Below are 26,694 nucleotides of genomic sequence, written 5' to 3' on the forward strand. Positions count from 1 at the left end.
GACCGCCTCAGTCTGCATGTGCGCCTGTGTGTGTGTATGTGTGTGTGTGTGTGTGTGTGTGAACGTTGAGTGTGTTCGAACGGGTCCCGGTTCGACTCAATGGCTCTGGATTTGTGCTCAGCGCGTCCCATACGGACCGGCGTGTCGCAGAACTCGAACCGCAGCGCGGTGTTGTGATCGAGGAGATGGAGGGAATGCTGAGACAGGTGTGTTTGTGTGTGTGTGTGTGTGTGTGTGTGTGTGTGTGTGTGTGTGTGTTTGTGTGCTCTTCTCTTTGTAAAATAGTTGTAAATGTCATCCGGGTCCTGGCTACGTGCACGACCCCCCTTCACATATGTTTTCATTGTCTCTTAAAGCTTTGTGACTTTTATTTTTATTGGGGTTCTACCGTTTCCCTCACTTTTATTTAACTCACTGGGCAGCTGCTGTTATAACCATGTTATAAACATTTTATAGCGGCATCCACACTTTATACATCATCAAAATTCATTCGCATTGCTATTTTTTTGGGTATATATCTGTATATATATCTTCAAGACAAAGCTGTATGACCGTTTTCTATGCTAAATATTGACATATCATTTTTCAGAGTCAATATTATGACTCATATCGCAACACGGTTGGATGGAATTTCGCAACAAGCGAGAGCATCAGTCAAATGATGAAAATGTGCAATTGGAGCATGTGAGTTGTTATTATTATTATTTAATTTTGTTAAAGAATTATTGCCTTAACTTGATGTGGAGTGTCACAAAATACATAGTTAAGCCGGGATCGAATCACTGAGGACTGCAGTGTGTGAAGCTGCAAGATTCAACACCTGGTTGACAGAGCCTCAAAATATCAATCTAAATGTCAACATAAAGTTTTAATATGTTGTTGGAAAATGTATAGGATTTAGTGAGTTGGAAACTAAAACATTTTTGGAAACTAAAACATCAGCTTTGTCAGCCTTCATGTTTTGGAGGAGAAGTTGCTCTTCATCAGTTTCAACATGCTCTAGGTATGGTTAGAGGTTAAGATTCAAGAAGTTGAATCGCTTAAGAAATTGTAAAGGATGAGTTGCTGTGTTGTGGTTTTTTTCCACAAAAAAATTTGGATGTAATTTTTGTTTGTTTCAGTGTGTGCAGTTGAGATAGAATCAGAGGCAATATCATCTGCAACCAAAAAAGTATACATTTCACCCCAGATATGGAGGGTGTTCCTTGATTCATTCTCATCTTTACCAGCATGTACACGCAGAGCTCTCTCCCCCAGCAAAATCATCTTTGTTTACACAATTGTAATTAGTTTTTTTACGCTTTGATAGTTTTTCCGGTTTTACAAGGATGTTCACTTTATGGCCCCGTGTGAGAGACGATCAGTCAGATGACTTATCTACAGTGCTGCTCTTTCAGGTGATTGCATAACTTTTAAAAGTAATACTTCAGTAGATCTGTTCTTATCCTTTTGGCCAAACATTCAAAGTAAAAGTGACATCCAGTTTCTTCACGGAAGATTGGATAGGAACTGTGGAAGGTTTGATTTTGACAGTGGGGCCTGTCTGTGGGGAGTTTGCATATTCTCCTGTGGGTTCTCCAGTTTCTTGCCAAGGTCCGAAAAACGTGCAGTGGGTTCATTGGAGATCCTAAAATGTATGTCTCTAAGTGTGGCCCTGTGATTGACTGGCGACCTGTCTGGTGTGAACCCCAACTGTCACCAAATTACATCTAGGACAGGTTCTGCTCCCCCCCTGCAACCCTGTGTGCAGGATAAGGAGTATAAAAAATGAAAGACAGAAGGTTTATCCTTCATGTTTTTTTTATAACAGTATAACCCCCACCACTTAGCTCCCTAAAACTGTCCTCTATAATTAAAATTTGTAGAATTATATTGATAGTCAGACACAAGCTCTCTGCTCATTATTACCACGTTGCACTGTGTGTATGTGTCTGCTGGACACCGGAGCATGCCAGGCATGTTCCTTTTGAATGGAGGACTTAACTAATATTAATTCATTATTCATGTTTTTCACACAGCAGCTGGCACACTTTGGCATTAAAAAGAATTATAATATGTCCTTTAAATTTTCCAAGTTTATATATATGTGTGTGTGTGTGTGTGTATACATATATATATATGTATGTATATATATATATATATATATATGTATGTATACAAACATATCTATATACAAATGTATATCTCTCTCCATATATGTTTATAATAGCATTTATATTCTTAAAACATATCCTGTTTAACATAGAATTGCTATGTTATATTTATATAATTTTTATATCAGAAAAGGTATATGAAATACACACACACACACATATATATATATATACTTCATTTAATATTTTAAAGAAGTCAAACAGTCTTGTACCTTTGTAGATCTAGGAAATAACAAGGAAGTCTGGAGTGGCCGAGAAGTATGTTAGAGTGGTGCTTGACATGTATGAAGACTGTAAGACAGTGAGGTATATTAGAGGTGGGACTACATCAGGATCCGAGACCCTTTTTGTTTGCAGTGGTGATGGAGCATCACTTTGGCTTTGGAGGCATTGATTGTCAGACCAAACTGTCCGTTATGTTCTGATATAAATGAATGATAATGGATGTTTTTATCATTGTATGATTTCTACCAAATGCTGTCCTCTCCATTGGCATTCAGGGACCAGAGAACGAATCAGGTGTGATAAAGGAGAGTCGGCAAAAATAAGAATAAGAACAACCTGATCTACAAGGATGAGGAGAAAATAAGCCAATCAGAAATAGACTGCACACATTATCAGTCTGTGATGTGTGTCCTGGAACATGAATCAGGCGGGAGATGGAGGCAGGTTGGTCATGTGGCAGCGTTCTGAGTGATGCAGTCCATCTGGCAAGGTGGGCAGCAGCCAGCAGACCTCAGATCAGAGAAGTGATTCCTTTATTATTTGATTTATTTTTATCATATTTTCCCAGAGGAAACCACAACTAATATTGAAATCTGCCGCTCCTGTCGCTGATTAAAAATTCAAAGTCCCCCTGAGTCGCCGAATAATAAGAAAATTAGATGAATCAGGATATTTGAATGCGTTAGACTCAAAGAATCCCAGAAGGAGCAGGGAAGAGCTGACGAGAATAAACAAGACGTATGAAATGCGTGCGTGTCTTTATTGAGAACACAATGATGTCTGGAGACACAGCTGCTATGAACTTCATTTCGTTTGTGTTTCTGACTGTTGATGCCATTTGGTTTCCGCACGAACAAGCACGCACACACAAACACATCTCACCACAAGAAGCTCCAGAGCCCTAATTTGCCCATCTCTATATATCTCTGCAAGATGTGTGAATGAGAGGGTGAACGGCTGTATGTCTCTGTGTGAATGACAGTGTCAAATCAAATGTCATTGGGCGCTGTGGATCAGGTGCTGTGAGCAACACAGACACACACCAGTGTTTTGAAATGGAACTCCCTAAGTATGCGTGTACAATTAGTTGTCATTATATTTATGTCAATCATTGTCACTGTTTGTATGAAAAATAATGCTTTCATTTGTTTTTTGTTTTTCTTGCTCTTATCACAATAACAAAGCGCTGCAGATTACTGCATCCATCTGCAATTGGCTGGTAGTCTCTAATAAGAAAAGCCTTTCTATGAAGGAACCGCCCTCTATGTACAGAAAAAGTTCTTGTCTGTGAAATGCATTAACATCCAGGGCCTGGATGTTCTCTACATGAAGGATTTTTGCTTTGTGTTGCTTTCTATGGGTGGTTGCTGCAGCAGCCCCTTTCCCTTTCAGATGCTGGAGAAATGCATTATATTATGGGATGCCCAGGTTAGGACCCTCAAAGTGATCACCTGCAGAAATGTATATGTAGCTAGGGTGTTGACCTCAGCCACCTGATAAGTGCCTTAATACCAAAATCTTGAAATAGCACATGTTCCAAATCAGATTTTGTTTATATAGCAGAAATCACAAGGCAGTCGTCTCGTGACACTTGTAGTGCAGATCTGGACCACACTCTTTAAAATGAATTACAGAATCCAAACATTCCACCCATGAGCAAGCACTTGGCAATAGTGGAGAGATAAAAGAGCCTTCTTGGTAGAAACCGTGGACAGATCTGAGGTCAGCGTGGGCCTCATGTCTCAACCACTTTGGGAAGAAAGACAGAGCAATAGAGAAGGACAAAAAGATAGACAGCAAGCGTGCGATGGAGAGTGGGGATATGAGGGTTGGGAGGGACAGACACAAATGATCTCATGGTAATTATGACAGTAGCGCTGACAGTTACAAAGTTAGAGCTGACAACATACAATAATAGCTTTAAAAATCATTCAAAGATATAATGTCGGGAGCCTAGCAGGACCACTACAGTAGATCAAGCTGAACCCTCGAAACCCGCAAAATAAGAGAGCACAAGGACTCGTGAGGAAATGTGATGTTACTATCATGCACTGATGAAGTGCAGACAGGATAGGAAGACTGGAATGAAAAAAAATGAGAAATGAGAAAAAAAAAAGAGAAATGAGAGCATATGACTCAACAATGTGAGCCTATGGCAGCACAACTAAGGGTTAGCATTAGCATTCAAAGAGAGGGTGGCCGGCCCCCGGATCGTGATCCGAAGACGGTTCCTCAGAAGAGGAGCGTGGTAACTGAGTGCACTGGCCTTCTTTCTGCTTTTAGAGACCCTGGTTGATATACTCAGCAGGAAAAACTTCTGCACATCTATAACTGCCTGATTCATTTCATCCCTGGCATAATTGATTGAGGTACAGCACAGGCCTCCTCGTCAAGCAGTTTGGTTTAGACGCTCTTTGAGAATCACCAAGCCGTTATGTGAAACATGACATGATATGACTTGCTTGAAGTTCCGATGGAAGATCAGAATTGTTTTTGTCTCCCAGATGGTGTGCATCTGTGTCTTCCTGATGGCACGGTTTCCTTCGACTGAATTAACCTGCGACATGCTGCACCAGCTGCCACATAACAACCTGACGGGTAACTTCCCTGTGTCTTGACCTTTGGGTCTCCTGTTTTGTTTTTCAGATTACTACGTAAAAAATTCACGTCACACAATCAGCGTGGAAATTCGGGAAGCATTCAGCAACATGGTTTAGTGATGTTAGAGAGGATACAGTGTCACAACAGAATAACCAGGGAAAGAAAAAAAATATGTCGCAAGCATAAATGATAGGGAACATAAAATAAATGCCATAGGAGCAGTTTGCATCTCAGTCGGGTTTTAATTTCTTCCAGAAATTGCTAGAATGCAGAACATTTTAGTGCAATATTTTTAAAAAGACAGATCTGACCTTGTTGTCTGTGTAACCATCTTACTCAATTTCTTGGGCACATGAGGCTTTTTTTTTGACATTCACAACTTAAAAAAATGGTTTTATTCTCAGGACATGTGAGAAATGTCTGCATAGTGAATATTAAAAAGCTAAATAGATACGTTATGTGACGTCATTTAACGTCCCCCCCCGATCTGACTAACTAGATTACTTTTCTTCCCCAGCCAAGATGCTTCCCAACCAGACTTTCACAGTCAGCAACGCTTCAGGTAGAGGAACTTTGACCTCTGTTATACGGACAAGAGAGTGATCTTGCATCACCCTGTCTGATTGTCTGTCTGCAGGTCTGTTCTGCGAACTGTCTGTCGACAGGATCGGAACCTGTTGGCCTCAGAGTCCAGCGGGGGAGCTAGTTTCTAGACCCTGTCCTGAACAGTTCAATGGGATCCATTACGACACTAACAGTAAGAATCAGATTAACTTTAATTTACCTGCTTAAGTGTTGTATTACAAAGTTACTCTGACCTTGAAATGCACACATCTCATAATTAGCACAGCTACTTCTTATCTCCATGGTATTTTTCAGTGTTTCTCTTTCACCTGTCAAAATAAGATCATTAAACAAAACAAAGATAATTTAAAAATATCTACATATAGTTCGCTGGTTGATCACCCATAACATTTGGAGACATTTCATATCCAGGAACAATCACCAGTTTTTGATAAGTGTCATGTTGATAATATGATATATCTCCTCTCTCCCCCTCAGCAGAACTGAATGAATTGAATGTTAGCCAATCACAGTTCTGCATTTTGTTGTCTGCCAGTGCAAAGTAACAAAAGCAAAGATGTAACCCAGAAGCAGACAAACTATTGGTCAGTTGCTCTCCAGCATTCAGCCCTCACAGAGGTGTGAGGACAATTGAACCTCATTAGTGAGGATAGATAAGTTAGCTAAGGTTCATCCACAGTGGTTGCTGGGGTAATGCACAATATGAATATTTCAGTGATGACACTCTTATCAGCGAGAGCACTTCTTATCACTTAATATTCAAAGGATATTCAAATATTCAGTTCATCTCTTAACTGCTAATGCCATGGACAGGTTTTTTTTTTACAGTAATCATAAAATGTCCTCTAAAAAAGTGCCATGTGGGAGCTGAGAAGAAATTGAAGCTGATTTCAAGAAAATTTATGACATGTGTTACATGACAGCTCAAATCGTATCCCTCAGAGTAATGTATTTTCAAAATCATACACTGATGTGTCAGATTTCAGTTCACAAGTCTGCTAATCAACTTGAAATAACACATTTGAAATAAAATGATAGAGATAGAAATTAACTTAAAAGGAAAATAATTAAGATCTTTGACAGCATCTGGTCAACAACATATAACCCCAACATCAAATTTTTATTTTAAACCATTTTCAATATATTTAACTTTATCTTTTCAGGTAATGACGTATAAGTGACTGTTTTTTAAATTAATCTTTATTAATTCCTCGCTTTAAATTATTTCTAGGGATTTAACCCACCATGGATGAACCATGAGCAGTTGGCAGCCACATAGTGGGGCCAGGAGAACAGTTAGCGGTTCAGTATCTTGTTCAACAAACACACTGACAGGCTTAGACCACTCTAACCCCGAGACATGCCATCCCACATATGAGAGAGAGGAGATACCAACTACCGGTAAATTGTAATCCTTGTAAAGATTTATGAATTCTTTATAACAGTGATTTGTAGTGCTAGAACCCTCATATTAGTAAAGGGCATGCAAGAGCTTTGCACAATGACTGAAAAGAGCAGCTGCCTATAATTTTCAGCAGTAGTTTAAAGCGACATCCACTAATAAATTATAACAGATGAGATGAAACTTAAATTGATGTGAATAGTAACAAATCTAGGAAGGAGCGGCTAAAATTGAAATGAATGTGTAATCCATCTTACTCCTGGTTTAGAGAAAGTTGGAGATGACTCACTAGAATCGAGTGGGAGAAAGTTACCAGATATTCATCCATTTGTCTGCTGCTTATCCTGCACTCGGGGTCGCAGGGGATGCTGGAGCCTATCCCAGCTGTCATTGGGTGAGAAGCGGGATACAGCCTGCATGGAATTACCAGATATTCAAATCAATATTGCAGGACATACATTAAAATTGCAGGTGGTGTACGGTCAGCACTTTTAAAAGAACAATGCATCATAGTAAAGTTGTATTTAGCTGCAATAATTAATAATCTACCCGAGAGAACGACACCCTGTTGGATCACACAACAGTGGAGTTGTGTTAGAAATGAAGTGAGCCAAAAAGCCAAGAGAAACTTCTCTCCGTGAGGTGGGAAATAAAATTCGAGGCAGTCTCAGAAATACTGGTGGTTGGTTAGGTATGTTTGGAAGATGATGGAAAAATCTCCGATGGACACAGGACTCAGCTACGTAGAGTCCAATGTAAGAGTTTTTAATTATTAGAAGAATGGGACATTGACCCTGACCAAACAAAGATGCACAGTCTGTATTCTCTCATTTGGGTGTTGTTCTTTCCAAATGTATGAAGTGTCAAAAGCCTATCATTCATGGAGTCAGTTTCTTGATCTATTCAGAATCAACTTTTTGTGCAGCTGCAACCACAGCTTTTCAGACACTGTTCAGAGAGGCTACTGTTTACCCTCACTGTAAATTTCCTGCTTAAGAAAGGCCCAAAAGTTCTCAATAGGGCTGGAGTCAGATGAAGGGGGCCATGTCAGTTTTTCATCGTTAAGGCCTGTCTAGCCTTGAGAACCGTCCAGCCACACAGTGGAGAACTTTAATGCAACTTTAATGTTTTTCTTTCATAAAAATCCAAGTCTTCTGGAAAGATGCAGTCTTTTTTTTCCCATACCACTGCTTGAAGAAAGTGTCTTCTAAAATTGCCAGTAGGTCTGAGTTGATTTTGAGTCAATTTTCAACCCAAAAAGGTCCAGCTTGCTCATCTTAAATAATACCTGCTCATACCAGTTCCCCAGCACCACCTTGCTGGTGTCGGAGTCGAAGTAGAGCTCTGTGTCTGTTACCTATCCAACCACGGGCCCATCCATCTGGTCCATCAAAAGTCACTCATCTCATCAGTCCACAAAACCTTTGAAAAATAATCTGTCTTCAGATATTTTTTGGCTCATTCTTGATGTTTCAACTTACGTGTCTTGTTCAGAGGTAGTCAGGTTCCAGCCTTTCTTAACTAGGCCATTTCTCTGGCAACTGAACACCTTGTACTTCTTGACACTGCAGGTAGGTTGCACTTGTGTTATATGGCAGCACTGGAGGATAATGGGTTCCTGGAAGCTTCATGTTTGATTCTTCAAAAATATTTGGGGGTTAATTAGCATATTTTCTTGACACGTTTCTTGCAACCCAATTGACTATTTGCAACAAAACGTTTGATAGTTTTGTGATCACGCCCCAATATCTTAGATATTTCAAGAGTGCTGCATCCCTCTGAAAGACTTTTTACAGTTTTTTTAGTGACTTTTCAGAGTCAGTTAAATCTCTTTTTTGGCCCATTTTTCCTGAGGAGAAGAACCTTCCTAACAATTATGCACACCCTTATATAGGGCGTTGATCTCCTTAGGCCACACCCTCCATCATTACACAAATACACATCAAATGATGTGCATTAAATACAATAAATTGTTGTTGGCAATTATGGACAAAATAATGATATGATCAAAATAATCACTTGCCTAATAATTGTGCACACTGTATTTCTTGTCCATAGGGTTAGATTCCAGGTTTGTCACCACCGGTCCTAATATTCATGTCTATGTCGTCATGTTTTGGTTGTTTCCTCTGCATAAGAAAACTGAGCATGCATCAAACTGAACACTACGAGTTCCTTCTTCAACAAAGTCAAGGTTCACCATTCCCTGCATCCATTGCAGAATATCATACCTATTCCCCACACGAGGATTGGCATATCACTTGGGTCTGTTAAGAAGTGGAAGAGCTTCTGTGCTATTGGACAGGTCTATTTTAGTCTGTTGGGTTTCTCACCACATGATTGGTATTACTATTTGGACTGGACCGACCATGAGAGTACATGCCATTCCTTTCATCCCTCAGAGACCTGGCCTACATAATGGATGCCATGGTCTGTTGCTGTTCGTTTTGGTTCCTAACATTGGGTTGCTTACTACCGCTCAGAAATACTTTCCCCTCTAAATCTCCACAACAGTGAGATGTGAGTCAGTTTGAGCTGGGCACCCCCACTGGACGCCCCCCATTTGTAGCGGCTCTCTCTTGAATCTGAGGCAGTAGTGTCAGCACACTGTCCACCAGGGAAAACCACCCTTTTGCAGTGTGTCAAGTGTATCCAGGAGTGTCTTTCGGTGATCTTTATGGCGGTTGATGTGGACAGCAGCCCTTTGTATGGTCTCTCTCACAGTGGTGAGCTCCAGGTTTTTTTTTTTTTTGATAACTTTAATGAAGATCTGCTCTCCTGGTTTTACAGTGACCGGTTGTTCCTTCTGTTCCTGTGAGGCAAAGAGACTGGAGAAAGTAATTTGTCTTTCTTTCAAAAATTTCCACACATATTCATATTCAAGGTTTTCTGCAATTTTTTTTATCATCTCTGACAAATAGTTTTATCTGTAGAAGTAAAACTGCTCTGCTATACAACATTTCAAAGACTGTTAAACCTTTGCTGTTTCCTGTCTTTATGGCGTTTTCATCATTATTATCATAAATTATTTTTCCAACTTTGTCCTGTTTCATCCATTGCTTTCTTAAGATTGGATTTTATTGTCTGGTTTGTCCTTTCCCCTTATCCTGCCAACAGTGGGTGGTGTGAAGAGTGATGTTTCATTTTCAACGCCTAAAATCTTAGTCAGACGATGCATCGCACTATTTACAAAGGGAATACCGTGATCACTGTAAAGATTTTCACATATTCCTCATCTGAGTATCATCTATGTCACCATTGTATCAGCAACTGACATAGCATCTGGACTCAAACATGGAACTAATTAAGCATATCAATGGTTACAAGGCAGTACTACTATTCCTCGTGTTTATTTAGTTCAATAAAATCCATACAAAGATACTGAGATGGGTATTTTGATTGTGGAAGGCTGCCTCTGTTTGGTCTTATATTCCCTTAAGAATTGTGTTTTTTGCACATTATGCAGCCTAAACAAAAGATGTTTTGAATCATTTGCAAATGCATCCATCTTAAAGACTATTATTGTATCTATTACAATATCTATCTATTATTGTAGATGCCTGTCCTCCTGTTGAGACATGGTCAACACCGTGGCTCACTATTGCAACATATATATCTATCAATTGTTTTGGCAAGATGATAAGACTTCTTGTTGGATTCAGGTAAAGATATTGCTCCATCGTAGTTTGCTCCAATTTTTAATCACAATTCTTTTTCTTGTGCTCGAGAACTGTTCTGCATTTCTTTTAAAATATCATGATTTATGGGTGGGTGTAGATTTTGGCCTCAAGGGGGCGCTGTACAACCTTTTTGCCTCTTTGTCGGCTTTGTGATTTTATAAGCAAATGCATCTGTTCCAGTAATGTAAGGCGCACATTTGCATTTGGCCACACGTGGCAAGTAACCTCTTCACGCAGCTTTAGGATAAGGTCTTTGTGAGTTATGGGTTTTTCTGTGGAAGTCGCGATACCTCTATGTTTTCAATTATGTGCAAAAGAATGTAGGATGAAAATGTATGGCACCACCCGGATAGATATTTACTGTTTTGGTCTTTGCTTTTTTGCCTCTTAAAATGTTATCAGTTCAGATGCTTTTGCTGAGAAGTGTGATGGTGATGACTAAGCTTTCAATGCCTGTGTGTTTGTCACCACTGCATAACCAGTTACATTTGTACCATCTGGGTTCTTTTTGCACAAGCGTTAGCGCATTAACTCAAATGGAGTGTCTTTTAGATTTATTCAAGGTATTACTCCGTGTTCTATTTCTTACAAGCAGTTATGCGGTTCACCATTGGCCAGTGTAGGCATTAAGGTCGAGGGATCAAGAGTGGTGTAATGTTGTATCTTCAGGTAAGGTTGATTTAAAAGCACAGTCATACGCCATAAACATCTTGATGTTGGCAAGTACCATATTTTATCCTGTATCATTATTATCAATCCTGCATATGGCCACTTCAATGTCAGCATGTGGAAAAGCACTGTGGCGGCTCAGAATTGTATGGCTGCTAAGGCGGCTACTACTGATTGTATGCATGGTGGCAAGCCTTAAACCACATTATATAACTCTAAGTACTAAACTATAGTTCTCTCATTGTCATCATGTTTGTGGGTTTAAACTGATGTCATAAAATTTCCTTTACAGTTGACTGTCTTCTTAAAGGGTTTTGCATAGTCAAGAAAATATAGCAGGACTTCCACAATACGCTTATGGGATGTGGGTATATGTATATTTATTTTCCTCTAAATGTATGCAAACCAGTATTGGCTTTCTCTTACAACATGTACAGAAAAAATACATTTGCCAGATCGATCACAGAAAAACATCTCTCATCAGGCTCAAGTATTTTAGCAATACATTTAGATCAGGAACCACAGATGCTGTATGGATTGCTGCTTGTAAATATTGCACCATTCTCTGTCCTGTAGTTTCTAAAACCATTTTACTGGGAAAGTGGTGTATTATGGGGTGAATCTGGACAATCTGCTCCAGCTTTGAACAGTGACTCACTTACTGGCTGAATGCCATTATCTGTTTAAGGTATTTCTACTTAAGGTATACTGTGTTTGATGTAGTAGATTTTAGAATTATCCTGACTGGCTATTGTCGGTAGCCCACGGTATAGTGCATGTGATTTGGGTCTTGTTTTTTGAACTGATGGTGGGCCATCTGAATCCATCTTGCTCAAGGCTGTTGTGACTGACACTGGTCCTGTAGTTATTAAGTCAAGACTATGGTAATAGTTTGGTTAGCTCTGGCGCTCCTTGACCACGACATCTGTCATTCTTTTAGAATGGTTTTGGAATTACTCCTATGCCAAGATATGCAATTAAGTCTCAACTTTTTTGTTAGGCATATTTGGGATAATACGAAGGACTAGTCGGGTACTTTCCTGGCCTCATGGTCTTTTAATATCAGAGGACACAGCATGTTTTACTTTTGGGTAGTTATCACAGAGCTAGTGTTTTGTCTTAACAGGGTATAACTTTCACTTCCTCTACATTTAATAAATGTGTTTCAGTCCCTTCTTCTTTTGTTTTCTCATCTGCGAGTGTGTGTTGTGTGTGCATGCCACATGACCTGATAAGTGGTCATCTAGTCAAGCTGTCTGGTTTTCTGGATACTCCTCTCTGGTTTCTTCCCAAGGCATGGTTGGGATTGGGGCAGTCTCATGCCCAGTGTCAATATTGGTCGCAATTGTGGTGTGCTCCATCGTTTGTTGCCCCAGGGTTTCTGCGTCCATCCTCTTGTGCCCTGCCTACGTCTGCCCCCGTCATTCCCTCAGAAGAGCATTTCATCGCCATTAATTTCACAGATCACATATAGACCCATAGTTTAAGACGTGTCCTTATCTGTGTGTTGTATGGAGCTCAGTGGTGAAGCGCATGTTTTGCATGTATGAGGTCCTGGGTTCAATCCCTGGCATCTCCATTGTAAGTACCTTTGGTTAAAAGCGCCTGCCAAATGACTGTAATGTTTTATGGCACCATGTTTTTTTGCATATGTTCTGCCAGTACCAAGTGGGGGGAGTCTCGTGATCTGTTTGGTGTTTCTTTCCGAACCCAAAGGATCTCCTGCCCCAGCCAACAAGAATCTGTAGCTCTGTCCTCACTACCTCCATGGCTTTTTTTTTTATGTCACTCATATACTTTTGTCTGTATACATACACTTAGGCCCAGAAATATTTGGACAGTGGCAGAAGTTTTGTTATTTTAGCTGTTTACAAAAAACCTATTCAGGATAAGATTATGTAATCAATATGTGCTTAAAGTGCAGGATCTCAGCTGTAATTTGAGAGTTTTCGCAAATATTCCAAATTGTATTCCAAATTGGAGCTGGGGTTCAGGAAATAGAGCTCTTTAATACGTAGCTGCCTCTCAAACATAGGATACTATTCTTCATCAGGAGGTGGAGTAGATTAATGCTTACCCAACAGGGTTGTGCTGGAGGAGACCAAACTGGCTACTTGATACTTCTGGCCTCATCATATGGGGGGAGGCTAGGGTGAATGCGCTAGCAGAGGTCCTGGAGTTGGAGCTGGATCACTTTGACAGGATCAAAATGCCAGGATCGGAGTGGAGGAGTAAAAGGAGGACCCAAGGCTTTGCTTCCTTTTTCTCTATTTCTCTGTGTGCTTTTCTGTTCCTTTCTTTCTCCTCTTGACTACATTTAACCATAGTTTAACTTACATATTTTTATTCAACTTCCACTTACCTTCACGTGAATCACTTTCTATCTGTCACTACTTTTTGACAATCTTTTATGCTTAGTTTTTGTGTTTTTCTTCCTTTTTTTCTTCCCTGACCTATTTTGAGAGTTTTTGGTCTTTCTTGTGAACCAGTAGCTTACAAGTCTATTTCAGTACTGTCTACCTTTTTCCAAAAGATTTCAACTTACTACCTTTTGGACTCTGTGGTTGCTCTTGGTCATCGATTTACATGGTGATCTCATCCCCTCTCCCCTGTCCAGTGTTTTTTTTTTTTTTGCCTCAAATTCATCCATTCATTTAGGAGTCTTCGACTCCACCATGCTCGGTTTCTTCTCTGGGAAGAAGAGGAGATCTTGAGATCTGGTTCAATGAACACAGGAGTCAGTTGCCTAGAGTCCAATTTAAGATCTTTTAAGAATGGATCATTAACATAAGCAACACAAAAAAGGCATCACAAAGAAAACAAAGTTATTCAAGATCTTTATTCCCTCAATTGGGTGTTCTGTCTAAATATGTAAACACTTCATTTCTGACAGTGCCAGGTTGCTGTCTTCCCAGGAAAAGATTCAATCACAGGCACCTTCCTATCATGAGGAGTAGCATCTTCCAGCTACATACCAAAGGCAGTGTTCGCTACTAAAGGCTACGTTATATCAGCAGTTTCATGACACGCGTACATGGAGGCTTTTTGTATTTTTGCCTCCATGATTGGGGATGATCCAAAGCTCGGTTCAGATCAAGTGACTGATCATTCTCATTAGCAGCAGCCATCATGATGTCAATAAAGTGAATTTACCTAAGACATAACTCCTAGCATGTGTTTGAAAAGCATCTGAAGAGTTTTAACATCAACTTTTTTCCGGTTGTTAAATAGATGTGGCATTCATATGTAGTAGATTATATGAATATAAGACTTCAATTTTGGTCTAAATGACTTCTTCAACATGGCTAGAGACAGAATAACTTGAGAAAAAATGTTTGATCAAAGGATATAATGGTTGAGCCGAATAAATATACATCCATTCAAGTTCAAGGATGAATGAATGATTTCTTGCAGGCCTGATTAAATCTCGGGAAAACAGGGGGAAGTACCTGCCAGACACTCAAAGCATGAAAATTCCAAGGCCCTTAGGTTCTGATGGAGCTGACGTCTCACAGTAGGTCGCTCTTGTTTTGCAGAATATTAAAATTTGAAGCCAGGGATCTGTGAGGAAGAGGACCTACAGTGATCCTACAAGAAAAGTCTTAGGAGAGCCACCCTGACAGTGACCACTCATCTTGAGTACAAACCCCAATCCAGTGAAGCTGGGGGTGTCTGAAACATCATGGAAATCATGGATTATTTGCAAAGCATTTGACCTATGTACAGTTGAATATACTACAAGAACAAGATATTTAATGGTCGAAATCTTTAAAAAAAACAAAAACAGGTTTCCTGTTGATTTACATCTGTAGTTTTAACGGTATTCAGGAAGTGTTTGGGAACTTCCATCCATCCATCCATCTTCCCCCGTTTATCCGGACATAAACGGTCATGGGGGCATAAAAGTTATGAACAGAATCTGTGACAAAGGGCAGCCCTGGCGGAGTTCAACTCTCACTGGAAACGGGTTCGACTTACAACCAGCAATGTAGACCAAGCTCCGACACGATCATACAGGGACCGAACAGCCCGTATGACGGGGTTTGGTACCCCACACTCTCGGAGCACCCCACACAGGATTGGACATGGGACACGGTCGAATGCCGTGGTTGGGTAAACTCCCATGCCCCCTTGAGGACCCTGCCGAGGGTATAGAGCTGGTCCACTGTTTGATCACCAGGACTAAAAGCACACTGCTCCTCCTCGATCGCCAACGATCCGGGGGACGCTCTTCTCCAGCATCGCTGAATAAACCTTACCAGGGAGGCTGAGGAATGTGATCCCCCTGTAGTTGGAACACACCCCAGTCTGCCAGTCCAGCGGCACTGTCCCTGAAATCCACGGAAGACGGCAGAGGTGTGACAGCCAGGACAGCCCTCAGCATCCAGAGCCTTGAGGAGCCCAAGGCGGACCTCATCCACCAGTTTTGGAACTGAGACTGCTAATTGTTCAAGCTCTTGAGTTTGAATTATTCCCTTTCTTGCTTAATGTTGTAAAGATTTGACTGATGTCACATAGTGACTGACTTGGCAAAGATGAGAATCTAAATGCAAGACTCAGGACTAATGTCAGCCAAACAATCTTTTATAAAGAGTTGCAAAGAACAGTAACCATACACAAAACCGAAATCCTAAAATCAGCATTCCTGATACTGACAAGAAAATATGAACAAGAACATTAAATCCAGGGCATAAGATCAAGAAACCGATAAACTGGGACCAACCAACCAAGACAAAGAGATGCAAGTCAACTCAAGAGCCCCAAGTCAAAATAGAGTTGCCTCATGGCACTTAACATTAAAAGCAGGTCTGTACCACACTTTAAAATGGCTTAAATAAATCTTACATTCTGAAACTGCTGTTAACTGGACAGAATCCTGGGACGGATGCAGACGGCCTTCTGGTATTCTTGTTTTACTGGTTCTTTTTTCTCATGCCTTGGATCATATGGTTTTGTGCCTTTTGGTCTTTGGGATTTTGATATCTACGGTTGCTTACATTTTTTCTTTTGGTAAAGACTATTCAGCCCCCAGTTAAGCATTTAGGTTCTTCCATCCTAGTCAAGTGAGTCAGTCTGCCGAGTCGTGACAGATGTGCAACTTCAGTAGTTCAACTGTCTGTTGTCTGGCCTGGCCATCTAGTACTCTTGCACTCTTACCCTGCCGATATGTTTTGTTGTTACGCATGCAAAATGTGACTCGGTATCATCTTGCTTAAATAAGCAGTGATGTCCCTTGGTAAGATGTTGCTTGGAGGGCAGCGTATGACAGCTCCAAAACCTTTCGGCATTATAGTGCTTTCACAGATGTGCAAGTAACCCTCGCCATGGCCACTTACACAAACAAATCCATCACAGATTCTGACTTTTGAACTTTAGGAGGAAATAACAAAGTCTGGATGGTCCTTTTCCACTTTATTCTGGAGGACACAACGTCCATGATTTCCCCCCAAAAAACCTGGGCATTGATGATATATGGCTTTCGCTTGGCATAGTGGAGTCTTCATTTGCACATGTAGACAATATATGTTCATTGACAATGGTTTGCCAAAGTGCTCTTGAGCCCATGTGGTAATACTATTTTCAGAATGATGTCAGTATTTAATGCAGTGCTGCCTGAGAGACAGAAGTTCACAGTAATTGAATGTTGGTTTTCAACCTTGCAGCTAACAAGAAGCTATTTCTCCATATCCTCTGAATCCTTTGATATTCCAATTAACCTTTTCACCCGTTGAATAGTGTCATACAGGTATTTTTTGAGTGTTCCTCAACTTTCCCAGTATTTTTTGTTGCCCCAATACCATATTTTTTTGAAACCTGTTATAACCTTAAATTTCAAACTGAGAAAATATTTTGAAAAAAAAAAAAAAAAGGATATTATATATAATTTTTATATTTGGAAAAAAACAACAAAAAAGTGTATCAGAATCATCATTAAATATCTTGTCTTTTCAGTGGATATAATCCATAGAGGTGGAAAAGTATTTATTAATCAGTGCATTCTTTATTTATTCATGTTTCACACAACGTCCCAATTTCATTGGATTTAGGCTTTATAGTTCCAGCAGAGGCAAGAGGCAGAAATCTTAACACCTTGATCGCAACTAACTTTTAAAAACCTGTTTATTTTCCAAGGGAAGGAAAATAGCAATTATAACATTGGAAGAATTCTGACGCACACAAATCATCGCAGTTCGGTCAGAAGTCAGAGGTTGATGAACAGATTTCAGCAGCTCCACGTGTGTTCTGCTATCAGAAATGAAGAAGCACTAAGTTGACACAAGCTGACACAGTTGGTTTTCTGTGTGTGTGTATGTATACGTGTGCGCGTGTGTCTGTGTGTGTTTGTATGTATTTGTGTCTGTGTGTTCAGACCGGGTGTACAGGCAGTGTCAGGCTGATGGTAGCTGGAATCCCCGAGGAAACTACAGTCAATGCACCGAGATCATCAGCCTGGTTTGTATTATCAGTACTTCATGACACACTTTGTTCAACTCGGTCTAAACTTTTATTTCGATTCGTGCAAATACTGCACTGTGGAGAAACATTGCCCTCTAGTGGGTATGACTGAACACTTCAAATTGAATTGAAGAATAATTATATCAGCCATGAAGATTGAACTAAGAAATATCACAAACATGCTGGGTTTGCTTTGCTAATACGTTCTTGTTGTCTCTACTTGCAATAGCAACTGTGCACAAATATTTAAAAAAATACAGTGAAATATCATGGACGATTTTTATGATTCCATCTAAGGTTGATTTGGTCAGGCACAAAACCATTGACCCAACTGTGGAATATTTAAAGCAAAAGGCTTCCAACTAAACATTGTGGAATATTGTTTTTCTGACAGCATAGAAATAAGCCAAGGTCGTTTCAGAAAGCAGGAAATTATATCAGTAACTTCTATGAATTAAGAGGAACATTTATCTACAAAACAAAGGCTCCTTTTGGGAGTGGAGCAGAAACATGGAATTAAATCAATGAGTCAAGTAAACAACTGGCTTCTGATCTTATCTGACAGGAAGCTGGCACTTGCGAAGGGAACCAGAACGTTTGTTTGACCAAACTGCAGTTTGATTAATTTGCAGTTGATCACACTGGATTCAACAGATCTTTCATTCACATTAGCAACAGTTTTCTTGCTGATCCTTTTAGGTTTGAGTCCAAGACATGGCACTGACATTTGTGTATGTGTGTCTGGGTATGTGTGTGTGTGTATGTGTGTGTACTTATTCAGCGGAAGAGTAAGGTTCATTATCAGGTGGCTGTCATAATCAACTACCTTGGCCATGTCATCTCGCTGGGAGCTCTTCTGCTTGCCTTCGCTGTCTTCAAGAGGCTCAGGTAATCTTTCTTATTTTGTCTGTCCAGCTTAATTTCAATCTTTATTTCTATCTAGCTGCAAATTTGTATAAGCATAACAGCAATGTCTAAAAGAAGAAAAAGCCCTTCCTTTTTTTCAGCAGAGCCTCCATCTCCAAGGTCCTCTCCCCCCTATGACGTAGGGCAGGGGCGTGTAAAAAAAAAAAAAATATATATATATCTATATATATATATATATATAGATATATATATATATAGATATATTTATTTATTTATTCATAAATACTTTTAGTATTGGCAGGCGGCATGGTGGCACAGGTGGTTTGCCCTTCGGCCTCACAGCACGAAAGACCCTGATTTGATTCTGACAAAGGGACCTTTCCGTGTGGAGTTTGCATGTTCTCCCCTTGTCTGCATGCATTTTCTGTGGGTTCTCTGGTGTCCTCTCACAGTTCAAAAACATGCAGCAGGTTAATTTGAAGAAAACTGGTAAAAACTGCCCTGAATATTTGTTTGTCTGTATATGTGGCCCTGCGATTGACTGGCAACTAGTCCAGGGTGTACCCTGCCTCTTGCCCAATGACAGCAAGGATAGGCTCCAGCTAGGCTCCATTTTTCCTGATGATGTACCTGTGGAGGTTTGGAAGTGCCAGCATGTGGAGCGGCAGCGGTACAATTTGTGGCTAGATTATTCAGCAGGATCTTCAAGAGTGTGAAGATGTCTGCAGAATGGAGAAGAAATGTGATGGTGCCCATTTTTAAGAACAAGGGAGATGTGTAGAATTGCAGCAACTATAGATAGATAAAATAGAGACATACATTGAAGTTATTGGAAAGATTATGGAAACTAGACCCAGAGCAGAAGTCAGCATTTGTGAGCAGCAGTATGGCTTCATGCCCAGAAAGAGTACTACAGATGCGGTATTTGCAGGTAGAGAAGTACAGAGAAGGCCAGAGGGAGCGTTGTGTCTTTGTAGACCTGGAAAAAGCATACGGCAGAGTGCTGAGAGATGAGCTTTTGATCGTATGAGGAAGTCTCGAGTGGCAGAGAAGTATGTTAGACTGATGCAGGACGTGTATGCAAGAGTTGAGACAGTTGTGAGATGTGCTGTAGGTGTGACAGAGGTGTTCTAGGTGGAGGGGGGACTACATCTGGGATCAGCTCTGAGTCCCTTCTTGTTTGCAGTCGTGATGGAGAGGCTGACAGATGAGGTTTGACAGAAATCTTCACGGACCATGATGTTTGTAGTTGACATTGTGATCTGTAGGGGAGTTTTGCATTATGTAAGTGCTTGGGTGAAGAGCGGGCAGTGTTACAGGGTTGAACAGGTTTCAGGAAGTGCAGTGGTTAGCGCTTCTGTCTCACATCATGAATGTCTTTAGTTTGATTTCAACAGATTTCTGTGTGGAGTTTGTATTTTCTCATTGTGTCTGTTAGGGATTTTTTGGTTTCCTCCTACATCTTAAAACATGCAGTAAGTCAATTGGAGACTCTGAATTGCCCAAATGCATGAATAAGAGAGTAAATGGTGGTTTGTCTCTGTATGTGAGACCGACTTGTGATTGGTCCAGGGTGTCCCTGCCTCTTGCCCAATGACAGCTGGGATAGGCTCTAGCACCCCAGCAACCCTGAGAAGGACAAGCGGTGGAGATGGTAGAATGGACACATAAATCATGCTAATATATGAGCCATTTGGGAACGAAGGTAAGAACTCAGAAAGCTCCCTTGAGTCTGTTCTCTGGCCAGAGTGCGGACATCGCTGTCTTCAAAAGAGCGGCCCTTGTCTTGAGGTGTAAGTGGTTTACTCAGCCCTAACCAAACCCTTTTGAATTTTTTTAGATACTGGCATTGTAGTTGCAGTGATGTCTATTTTCCTTCCCTTGGCTGGGTTGGGGATGTTTTTCACTTGATGGTGAAGAGTTCTAAGTTTGTGTTCAACTGGGTGGTGAAAATGCAAAATTAATCGGTGTGTGTTGGTTTCCAGTAGATCCTTTTTGTCTGCCGTGTATTTCACAGTCCAAAACAGGCAATTAGTTGTCAGTGACATCCTTCCTTGTGAATTTGATTGGGGTGTGAACCACATAAAGGTGTACCATGAATATGTGGTGAATGCATCCACCTCTTGTTTCCAGATTTTTTCACCACCATCAACATCCATGAACAGAACGGGGCCTCCAATGGGACCTTTCACCCATATACAACTTGTTGCTGGGATCCACACATTCCTACCTGCATAACTATCTGCCATAACTCACCTGGGAAACTCAGCAACCCAAAACAGGCTGCAGCGACTGCAACTCCTGTCCAAACTTTTAGATAAATTAACAGTTTTTCAATGAGCTACCTAGTCAGAGCTGGGTTTTCCCTGCCCTCTCCTTTTCGTAAAATCGACTGTTCCAGTTTATCCCTCTGCAAGAACACATCCTAAGGGAGAGGATGGGATTTTTTTTCTTGTTCTCCAGGATATTCTGGATCTCATCTCCTGTCTCGCTCTCTACTACCACATCCCGCTGATGTGTTGGTATTCAATTATTTGCTTGGTGCACCAACTGCAGAGGGTAAACACAGCTGCTATCTACAAGCTTTAGTTGTTGAAAGTCTGCATCAGATGGTGTAGAATATCTAAACATGTGGTATGATTTATAAGGTGATCTGCAGCTGAGGCTTCAAACTTAGTAAAAATAAAAGATTAACAGGGCTGGAACATTCATGTCAGCTCTAGCATGGATTACCTGCCTTAATGCAAAGGTCCTATCATACATACAGTGTCTCTCATTGGGAATTTCACACAATTGGTTTGTAAAACTACAGGTGTGTGTGTGTGTGTGTGTGTGTGTGTGTGTGTGTGTGTGTGTACATGCCCATTTACATGCACAGGAGCATCCGCTGTCTGAGGAACATCATCCACTGGAACCTGATCTCTGCCTTCATCCTGAGAAATGCCACCTGGTTTATCGTCCAGTTAACAATGAACCCTTCTGTTACTGAAGGGAACCAGGTTAACAGAAACAAACATACACAACACACACACATCCTCCTGATGAAATTAATTCAATGTAACATCACTGGTTAGTTGGTTTTTTTTTAAAAAAAGGAATCTTCTCCAGTTCCAATATCCCCCTCTTTCTCCTCCTTCCATTCTTTTCCCTTCAGGTTTGGTGCAGGCTTGTCACGGCAAGTTACAATTACTTTCATGTCACCAACTTCTTCTGGATGTTTGGTGAAGGATGTTATCTTCACACAGCAGTTGTCTTGACCTACACCACTGATAAGCTCAGGAAGTGGATGTTCATATTCATCGGTTGGGGTCAGTGACTACTATATAACCACGAAGCTGATCGATTTGTCACCATGATGATTTCCCTGCTTCAGTCAGCATGACAGCGTGATTGTCTGTCACCACACCAATGTGCCTGTATCTTCACAGGTATCCCGCTTCCAATCATCATGATGTGGGCTTTAGGGAAGTTTTATTACGACAATGAAAAGTGAGTCACTTGATCAAAGACAACATGCCGAGTCTTGCAAAAATGTGTTTCCATAAAGACATTTGCAAAAGTTATGCATTTTCTGTATTCGCTGTAATTTCTGTAATTCGCTGTAATTTCTGTAATTGCTCTTTTTACTTTGTGATGGTCTTTAATTGTAGATTACAATCAAAAGAATATATATAAAGCTTCTGTTTGTTGGAAAAAACACCACTCAGAAAATAAATTGATGAATCAAACTCGGAACTTACCTTTTAATAGCTGCCATGATGTCTGCAATGGCATTAGCAATATGCTGCTGCTGCGCCGTAAAACACATGTAAAGACAACATCAGATTAAAGAGCCCCAGCTTGATTTATTGTATAAATCAAGACAGCTGGACATTTTTTTTAACCAAACATCTACATTTGCTTAGCAGCATACCTCTTTCTTTGTCATCTTCTGCTGCCAAACTGCTTTAAAGTTTTGGGTTAACAACATGTTGATACCGGTGTGATATTTTTAGAAAAGAAAAGTTTCCATACGCTAACATTCTTTTGTAAGCCTCAGACTACACTATAAAATGTCTGTGTAGCGTGTAACCGCTTCACAAGAGCGGGATTTGTTTGGTCTTCAAAAAATATTATAATGAGGATTCGTTCCGCTGGTTTTAACCTCATCCAACAGATTATTTTGTCTTATTTGAAGAGACTTCAAAGATATCATAATATCATAATTTCAAATTTCAAGGAATAAAATACCATTTCACTTACTGGTCTCACAAAATCTTCTATTAAAATGCACTCACCTAATGGCACGCATTCAGTTTTCACTGATACTCTGGTGATGTCAGAGCTTCAGTTTACTCTTGGTGTGACGACTTTTTTTTTTTATTAATCAATATTTTTATTGGGTTGGCAGGTGCTGGTTCGGGAAGAAGCCAGGAGTCTATACAGACTACATCTACCAGGGTCCCATGATATTGGTCCTACTAGTAAGGAGACCAGTTCTGATTCTAACTGCTTTTGAATAGATTCAAACCAACACAGCGAGTCGAATGTAAAATATGTGCACGTCATTCCTACATAAAACTCATAAAACTAAATACCATTGTAGTTTTATGATCAATAATTTTGGTGGACATGAGCTGGAAGGCAACTTCCTCAACAGTGTCCTCCTCAAACATTTTCCAACAAAATAAATGAGGAGCTAATGAACTCATCTTCTATGTCTTCAACCTGTCAGATTAACTTTGTCTTCCTGTTCAACATCGTCCGCATCCTGATGACCAAATTGAGAGCGTCCACCACCTCAGAGACCATCCAGTACAGGTTGGGTTCCCTCAGCGCTGACTTATATTATTGACATGTTTATTCCTAAATGATATAAGCAGAGTAGACGGTAAGTAAATCTGTAAAATCCGGAACTTGTCAAACGTAAACACATGCAGTCGTGATTTAACCAAAAAATTTAAATTTATTACCGTTAACTCAACTTCATCACATTGCATCAATGACACTGTGCCATCTCTTTGTTGATAACCGCTTCCTGCCCTTTTTTATCCAGTTATACATTACTGGTCATTATCTTATGCCAAACCAGTTACACAATGTCATGTCCGGTCAAGCTTTTTTAAAAACTGGAAACGCAACCCCAGCCTCCCATTCCCTGGGCACTGCCCCTCACTTCCATGCAACACTAAATAGGTGCGTTAGCCAAGCCATTCCCACAGTATTCAGTGCCATCAACATCTCTGGCCAAAACCTATCCACATCTGTTACATTGCTACTGTTACGTTTCTTGACTGGCTCAGCCGCTTCCCTCACTCGTATGAATATCCAGCTCTGCCTACTTGGCTGAGAACGTCAGCTGGGTTCAGGAGTTCCTAGAAGTGGTCTTTCCACTGATGTCGCCCTTCAAGGTTAACAGATCTCCACCCATGCTGTAGACCAGGTTTGGGCAAACTACGGCCCGTGGGCCACATCCGGCCCGTTGGTCTTTTTTATCCGGCCCGCCAAAGATTGGTGCAGAATTCATACTTGACATGAATGATTGCATTATTGGATCAGTGATTGTGGGAACTCAAACAAGAAATTTTTTTCATTTTGGAGCTACTTGAGAATTTTCCTGGCTAAACCCTGTTTCCCTTTTCCTGAGTTATCTGATCATTTTCGAGAAAGTCCTCAAGACCAATCAAAATTTTTTTTCCGTGGCCTCTCCAAAGAACTCCCTTCTTGAAATATATATACATATACTGTAATATCAAATCACACATTATCCTTAGGTATTATAGCATATTGATATTTCATCGGTGACACACTGCTCCTATGCCAAGTCACCAAGACTATCTTTCATAACTCATTCAATAACACAATGCTGTTGTGTCTCATGCAATGACAGAAAGGCAGTAAAAGCCACTCTGGTGCTGCTGCCACTCCTGGGAATCACCTACATGCTGTTCTTTGTTAATCCTGGAGGAGAAGATGAGGTTGCTCAGATTGTCTTCATCTACTTCAACTCCATTTTGGAGTCTTTTCAGGTTTGATTATCTTACATTAAATGGTCAGTATTACATGTCAGATTGGAGGTCCCAATCGTCACAGCAGTCATAAGATATGAGGAGAGGGTCTCGCAGTGGGGTAGAAGTAGAGTCACTTTACCTTAGAGGTCACTTTAGAGTAGTTACACTCACTGTTTATGTTTCTGGGGAAAACAAGTGGAGAACAGAAGCGTGACCAAAAAGAAGACAGTAATCGCACCTCACTCAAATCAGTGGTAGCACAAGACTGGTACAACCATTTGGTATCACTTGATAACAATAGCAGAATAGAACTGAATGTTCCTCGAATCATTTAAATACTTTGATATGTTTTTTGTAATTGATTTGATTCGACATTTAAAAATAGAGGGATTACGTTTTCAATCATGTTATCATGATTAGCATTGTTAGCACTTTGTTCTGTTGGCCCTCTTAGCACTGTCACCTGCTAAATTATCTTTCTGTCCTTCCAGGGTTTATTTGTCTCAGTGTTCTACTGTTTTCTCAACAATGAGGTAATTCTCCTGTCTGTGGAGTCAATGGGTCGCAGATTTAATCAGGCAGCCATGAATAATTTCCGTGATTTACTTTGTCTGAGGATACATACTGTAACTGACCAGATGTACTTCTGATTCCAACCCATCTCTCAGGTTCGCTCAACCATCAGGAAGCGCTGGCTTCGTTGGCAGGACCGTCACTCGATCCGCAGCCGGGCGGGGCGCACAATGTCACTGCCTACTTCTCCAAGCTGCATGTCCTTCCACAGTGTCAAACAGTCCTCCAACATCTGAGCCCTAACTGAACTCTTTTGAAACAGTCAGAAACCTGATTCATATTGCACCAGCCAGCAACAGGACCAAGTTCTTTAGAGCACATAAGATACAGTCAAGCCCAATCCTTTAGGTATGCCAGATCTTCTGCTCCATAGCCGTTCTATCCAATAATCAAAGTATTTATTGATACTCATGTTAGTGGAGAACACACTATTGTTATATATTTCATGCCGACACAGACACACACACACACACACACACACACACACACACACACACATATACAGTATTTTAGAATATGACAGAGATTTGAAGACTGTGTGAGTGTGTATATGTCTGTGTTTTTGAATATGTGTATTTCCAACAAATTTAAATCTTATTTATTTATCTTTGATATTTATTCACAATCATATTGAAATCCCATTTGAACTTCTGCATTTCAGAGCTATTTGATTTCATCACCAGAGCTACGTCTGTTTTTTTTTATGTCTCTTAAACCATTAATTATTCGGATGACTCTCATCTCCCCTCTGCCATTGTGATTGTCTCCTGATTATATGAGGCCAGTGTTCACAGCTGAAAAACATGCCTCTTAGTCATAAGCATCTCATAATAAAGCTCAGGTCATACATAAACACCCCCCTCCCAACATACACACACACACACACACACACACACACACACACACACACACAGCCAACAAGGACCAGCAATTAGCAGTAACTCACAGCTTTCTTGGACTGAAACCATACAAGAGACCTGCAGGCTCGCACAGGCACCACCAAGAGGCCACTTTTGAGTAATGTCTTGCCGCAGACTATGTACTGTATGTATAGTGTTTTGTTAAATTGTTACAAGAGCTTTCTGAAAATGAAAGTATGCCTGTCTGCAAATGTGCAATGTAAATATAACAACACACATTAATACCTAACAGTACAATCACAATAGAACACCATGAAAGAACTAGAGAACCACAATGTAACATTTACAGATTTTCCACTTTCTTATCTTTGTGAGATTCATAACAAGGTAAATAAAATTAATTCATCAAAAAATTCCCAGAAGTGAAATGCACAACCTGTCTTTTTTGGGATGTTTGATGCCGCAACCAGTTTTACTAAGAAATTAAATGCAAGTAAAATGTCAGTCTTCATCTATAAGACAGTGGAGAATAAGCTTCAGCAAGTTCTTCAGAAGGACAGATGGCATTCACACTGATCCTATTAACAAACACACACAGAGCTGTGTGTAAGATGTTTCCATGTAAACCATTTC

The 26,694-nt window shown here is 40.4% G+C and overlaps 1 protein-coding gene across 1 annotated transcript; it reads left to right on the forward strand.

Annotated features, from left to right (window-relative positions):
- The first annotated feature begins 24 nt into the window (after positions 1-24).
- On the forward strand, positions 25-26,525 carry crhr1 (corticotropin releasing hormone receptor 1). Its single transcript, XM_086155880.1, has 14 exons — positions 25-206; positions 4,883-4,976; positions 5,497-5,541; positions 5,617-5,736; positions 17,686-17,768; positions 18,553-18,659; positions 21,517-21,637; positions 21,793-21,946; positions 22,067-22,127; positions 23,029-23,101; positions 23,353-23,438; positions 24,508-24,646; positions 25,120-25,161; positions 25,297-26,525. The coding sequence occupies exons 1-14, from the start codon at positions 186-188 to the stop codon at positions 25,435-25,437; spliced, it is 1,287 nt and encodes a 428-aa protein (XP_086012006.1). The 5' UTR covers positions 25-185; the 3' UTR covers positions 25,438-26,525.
- Positions 26,526-26,694: the final 169 nt, after the last annotated feature.

Source organism: Fistularia commersonii, chromosome 11 (assembly GCF_037954325.1).
Source record: "Fistularia commersonii isolate RoL2024-O1a breed Wild chromosome 11, RoL_Fcom_v1.0, whole genome shotgun sequence".
Lineage (NCBI taxonomy): Eukaryota > Metazoa > Chordata > Actinopteri > Syngnathiformes > Fistulariidae > Fistularia > Fistularia commersonii.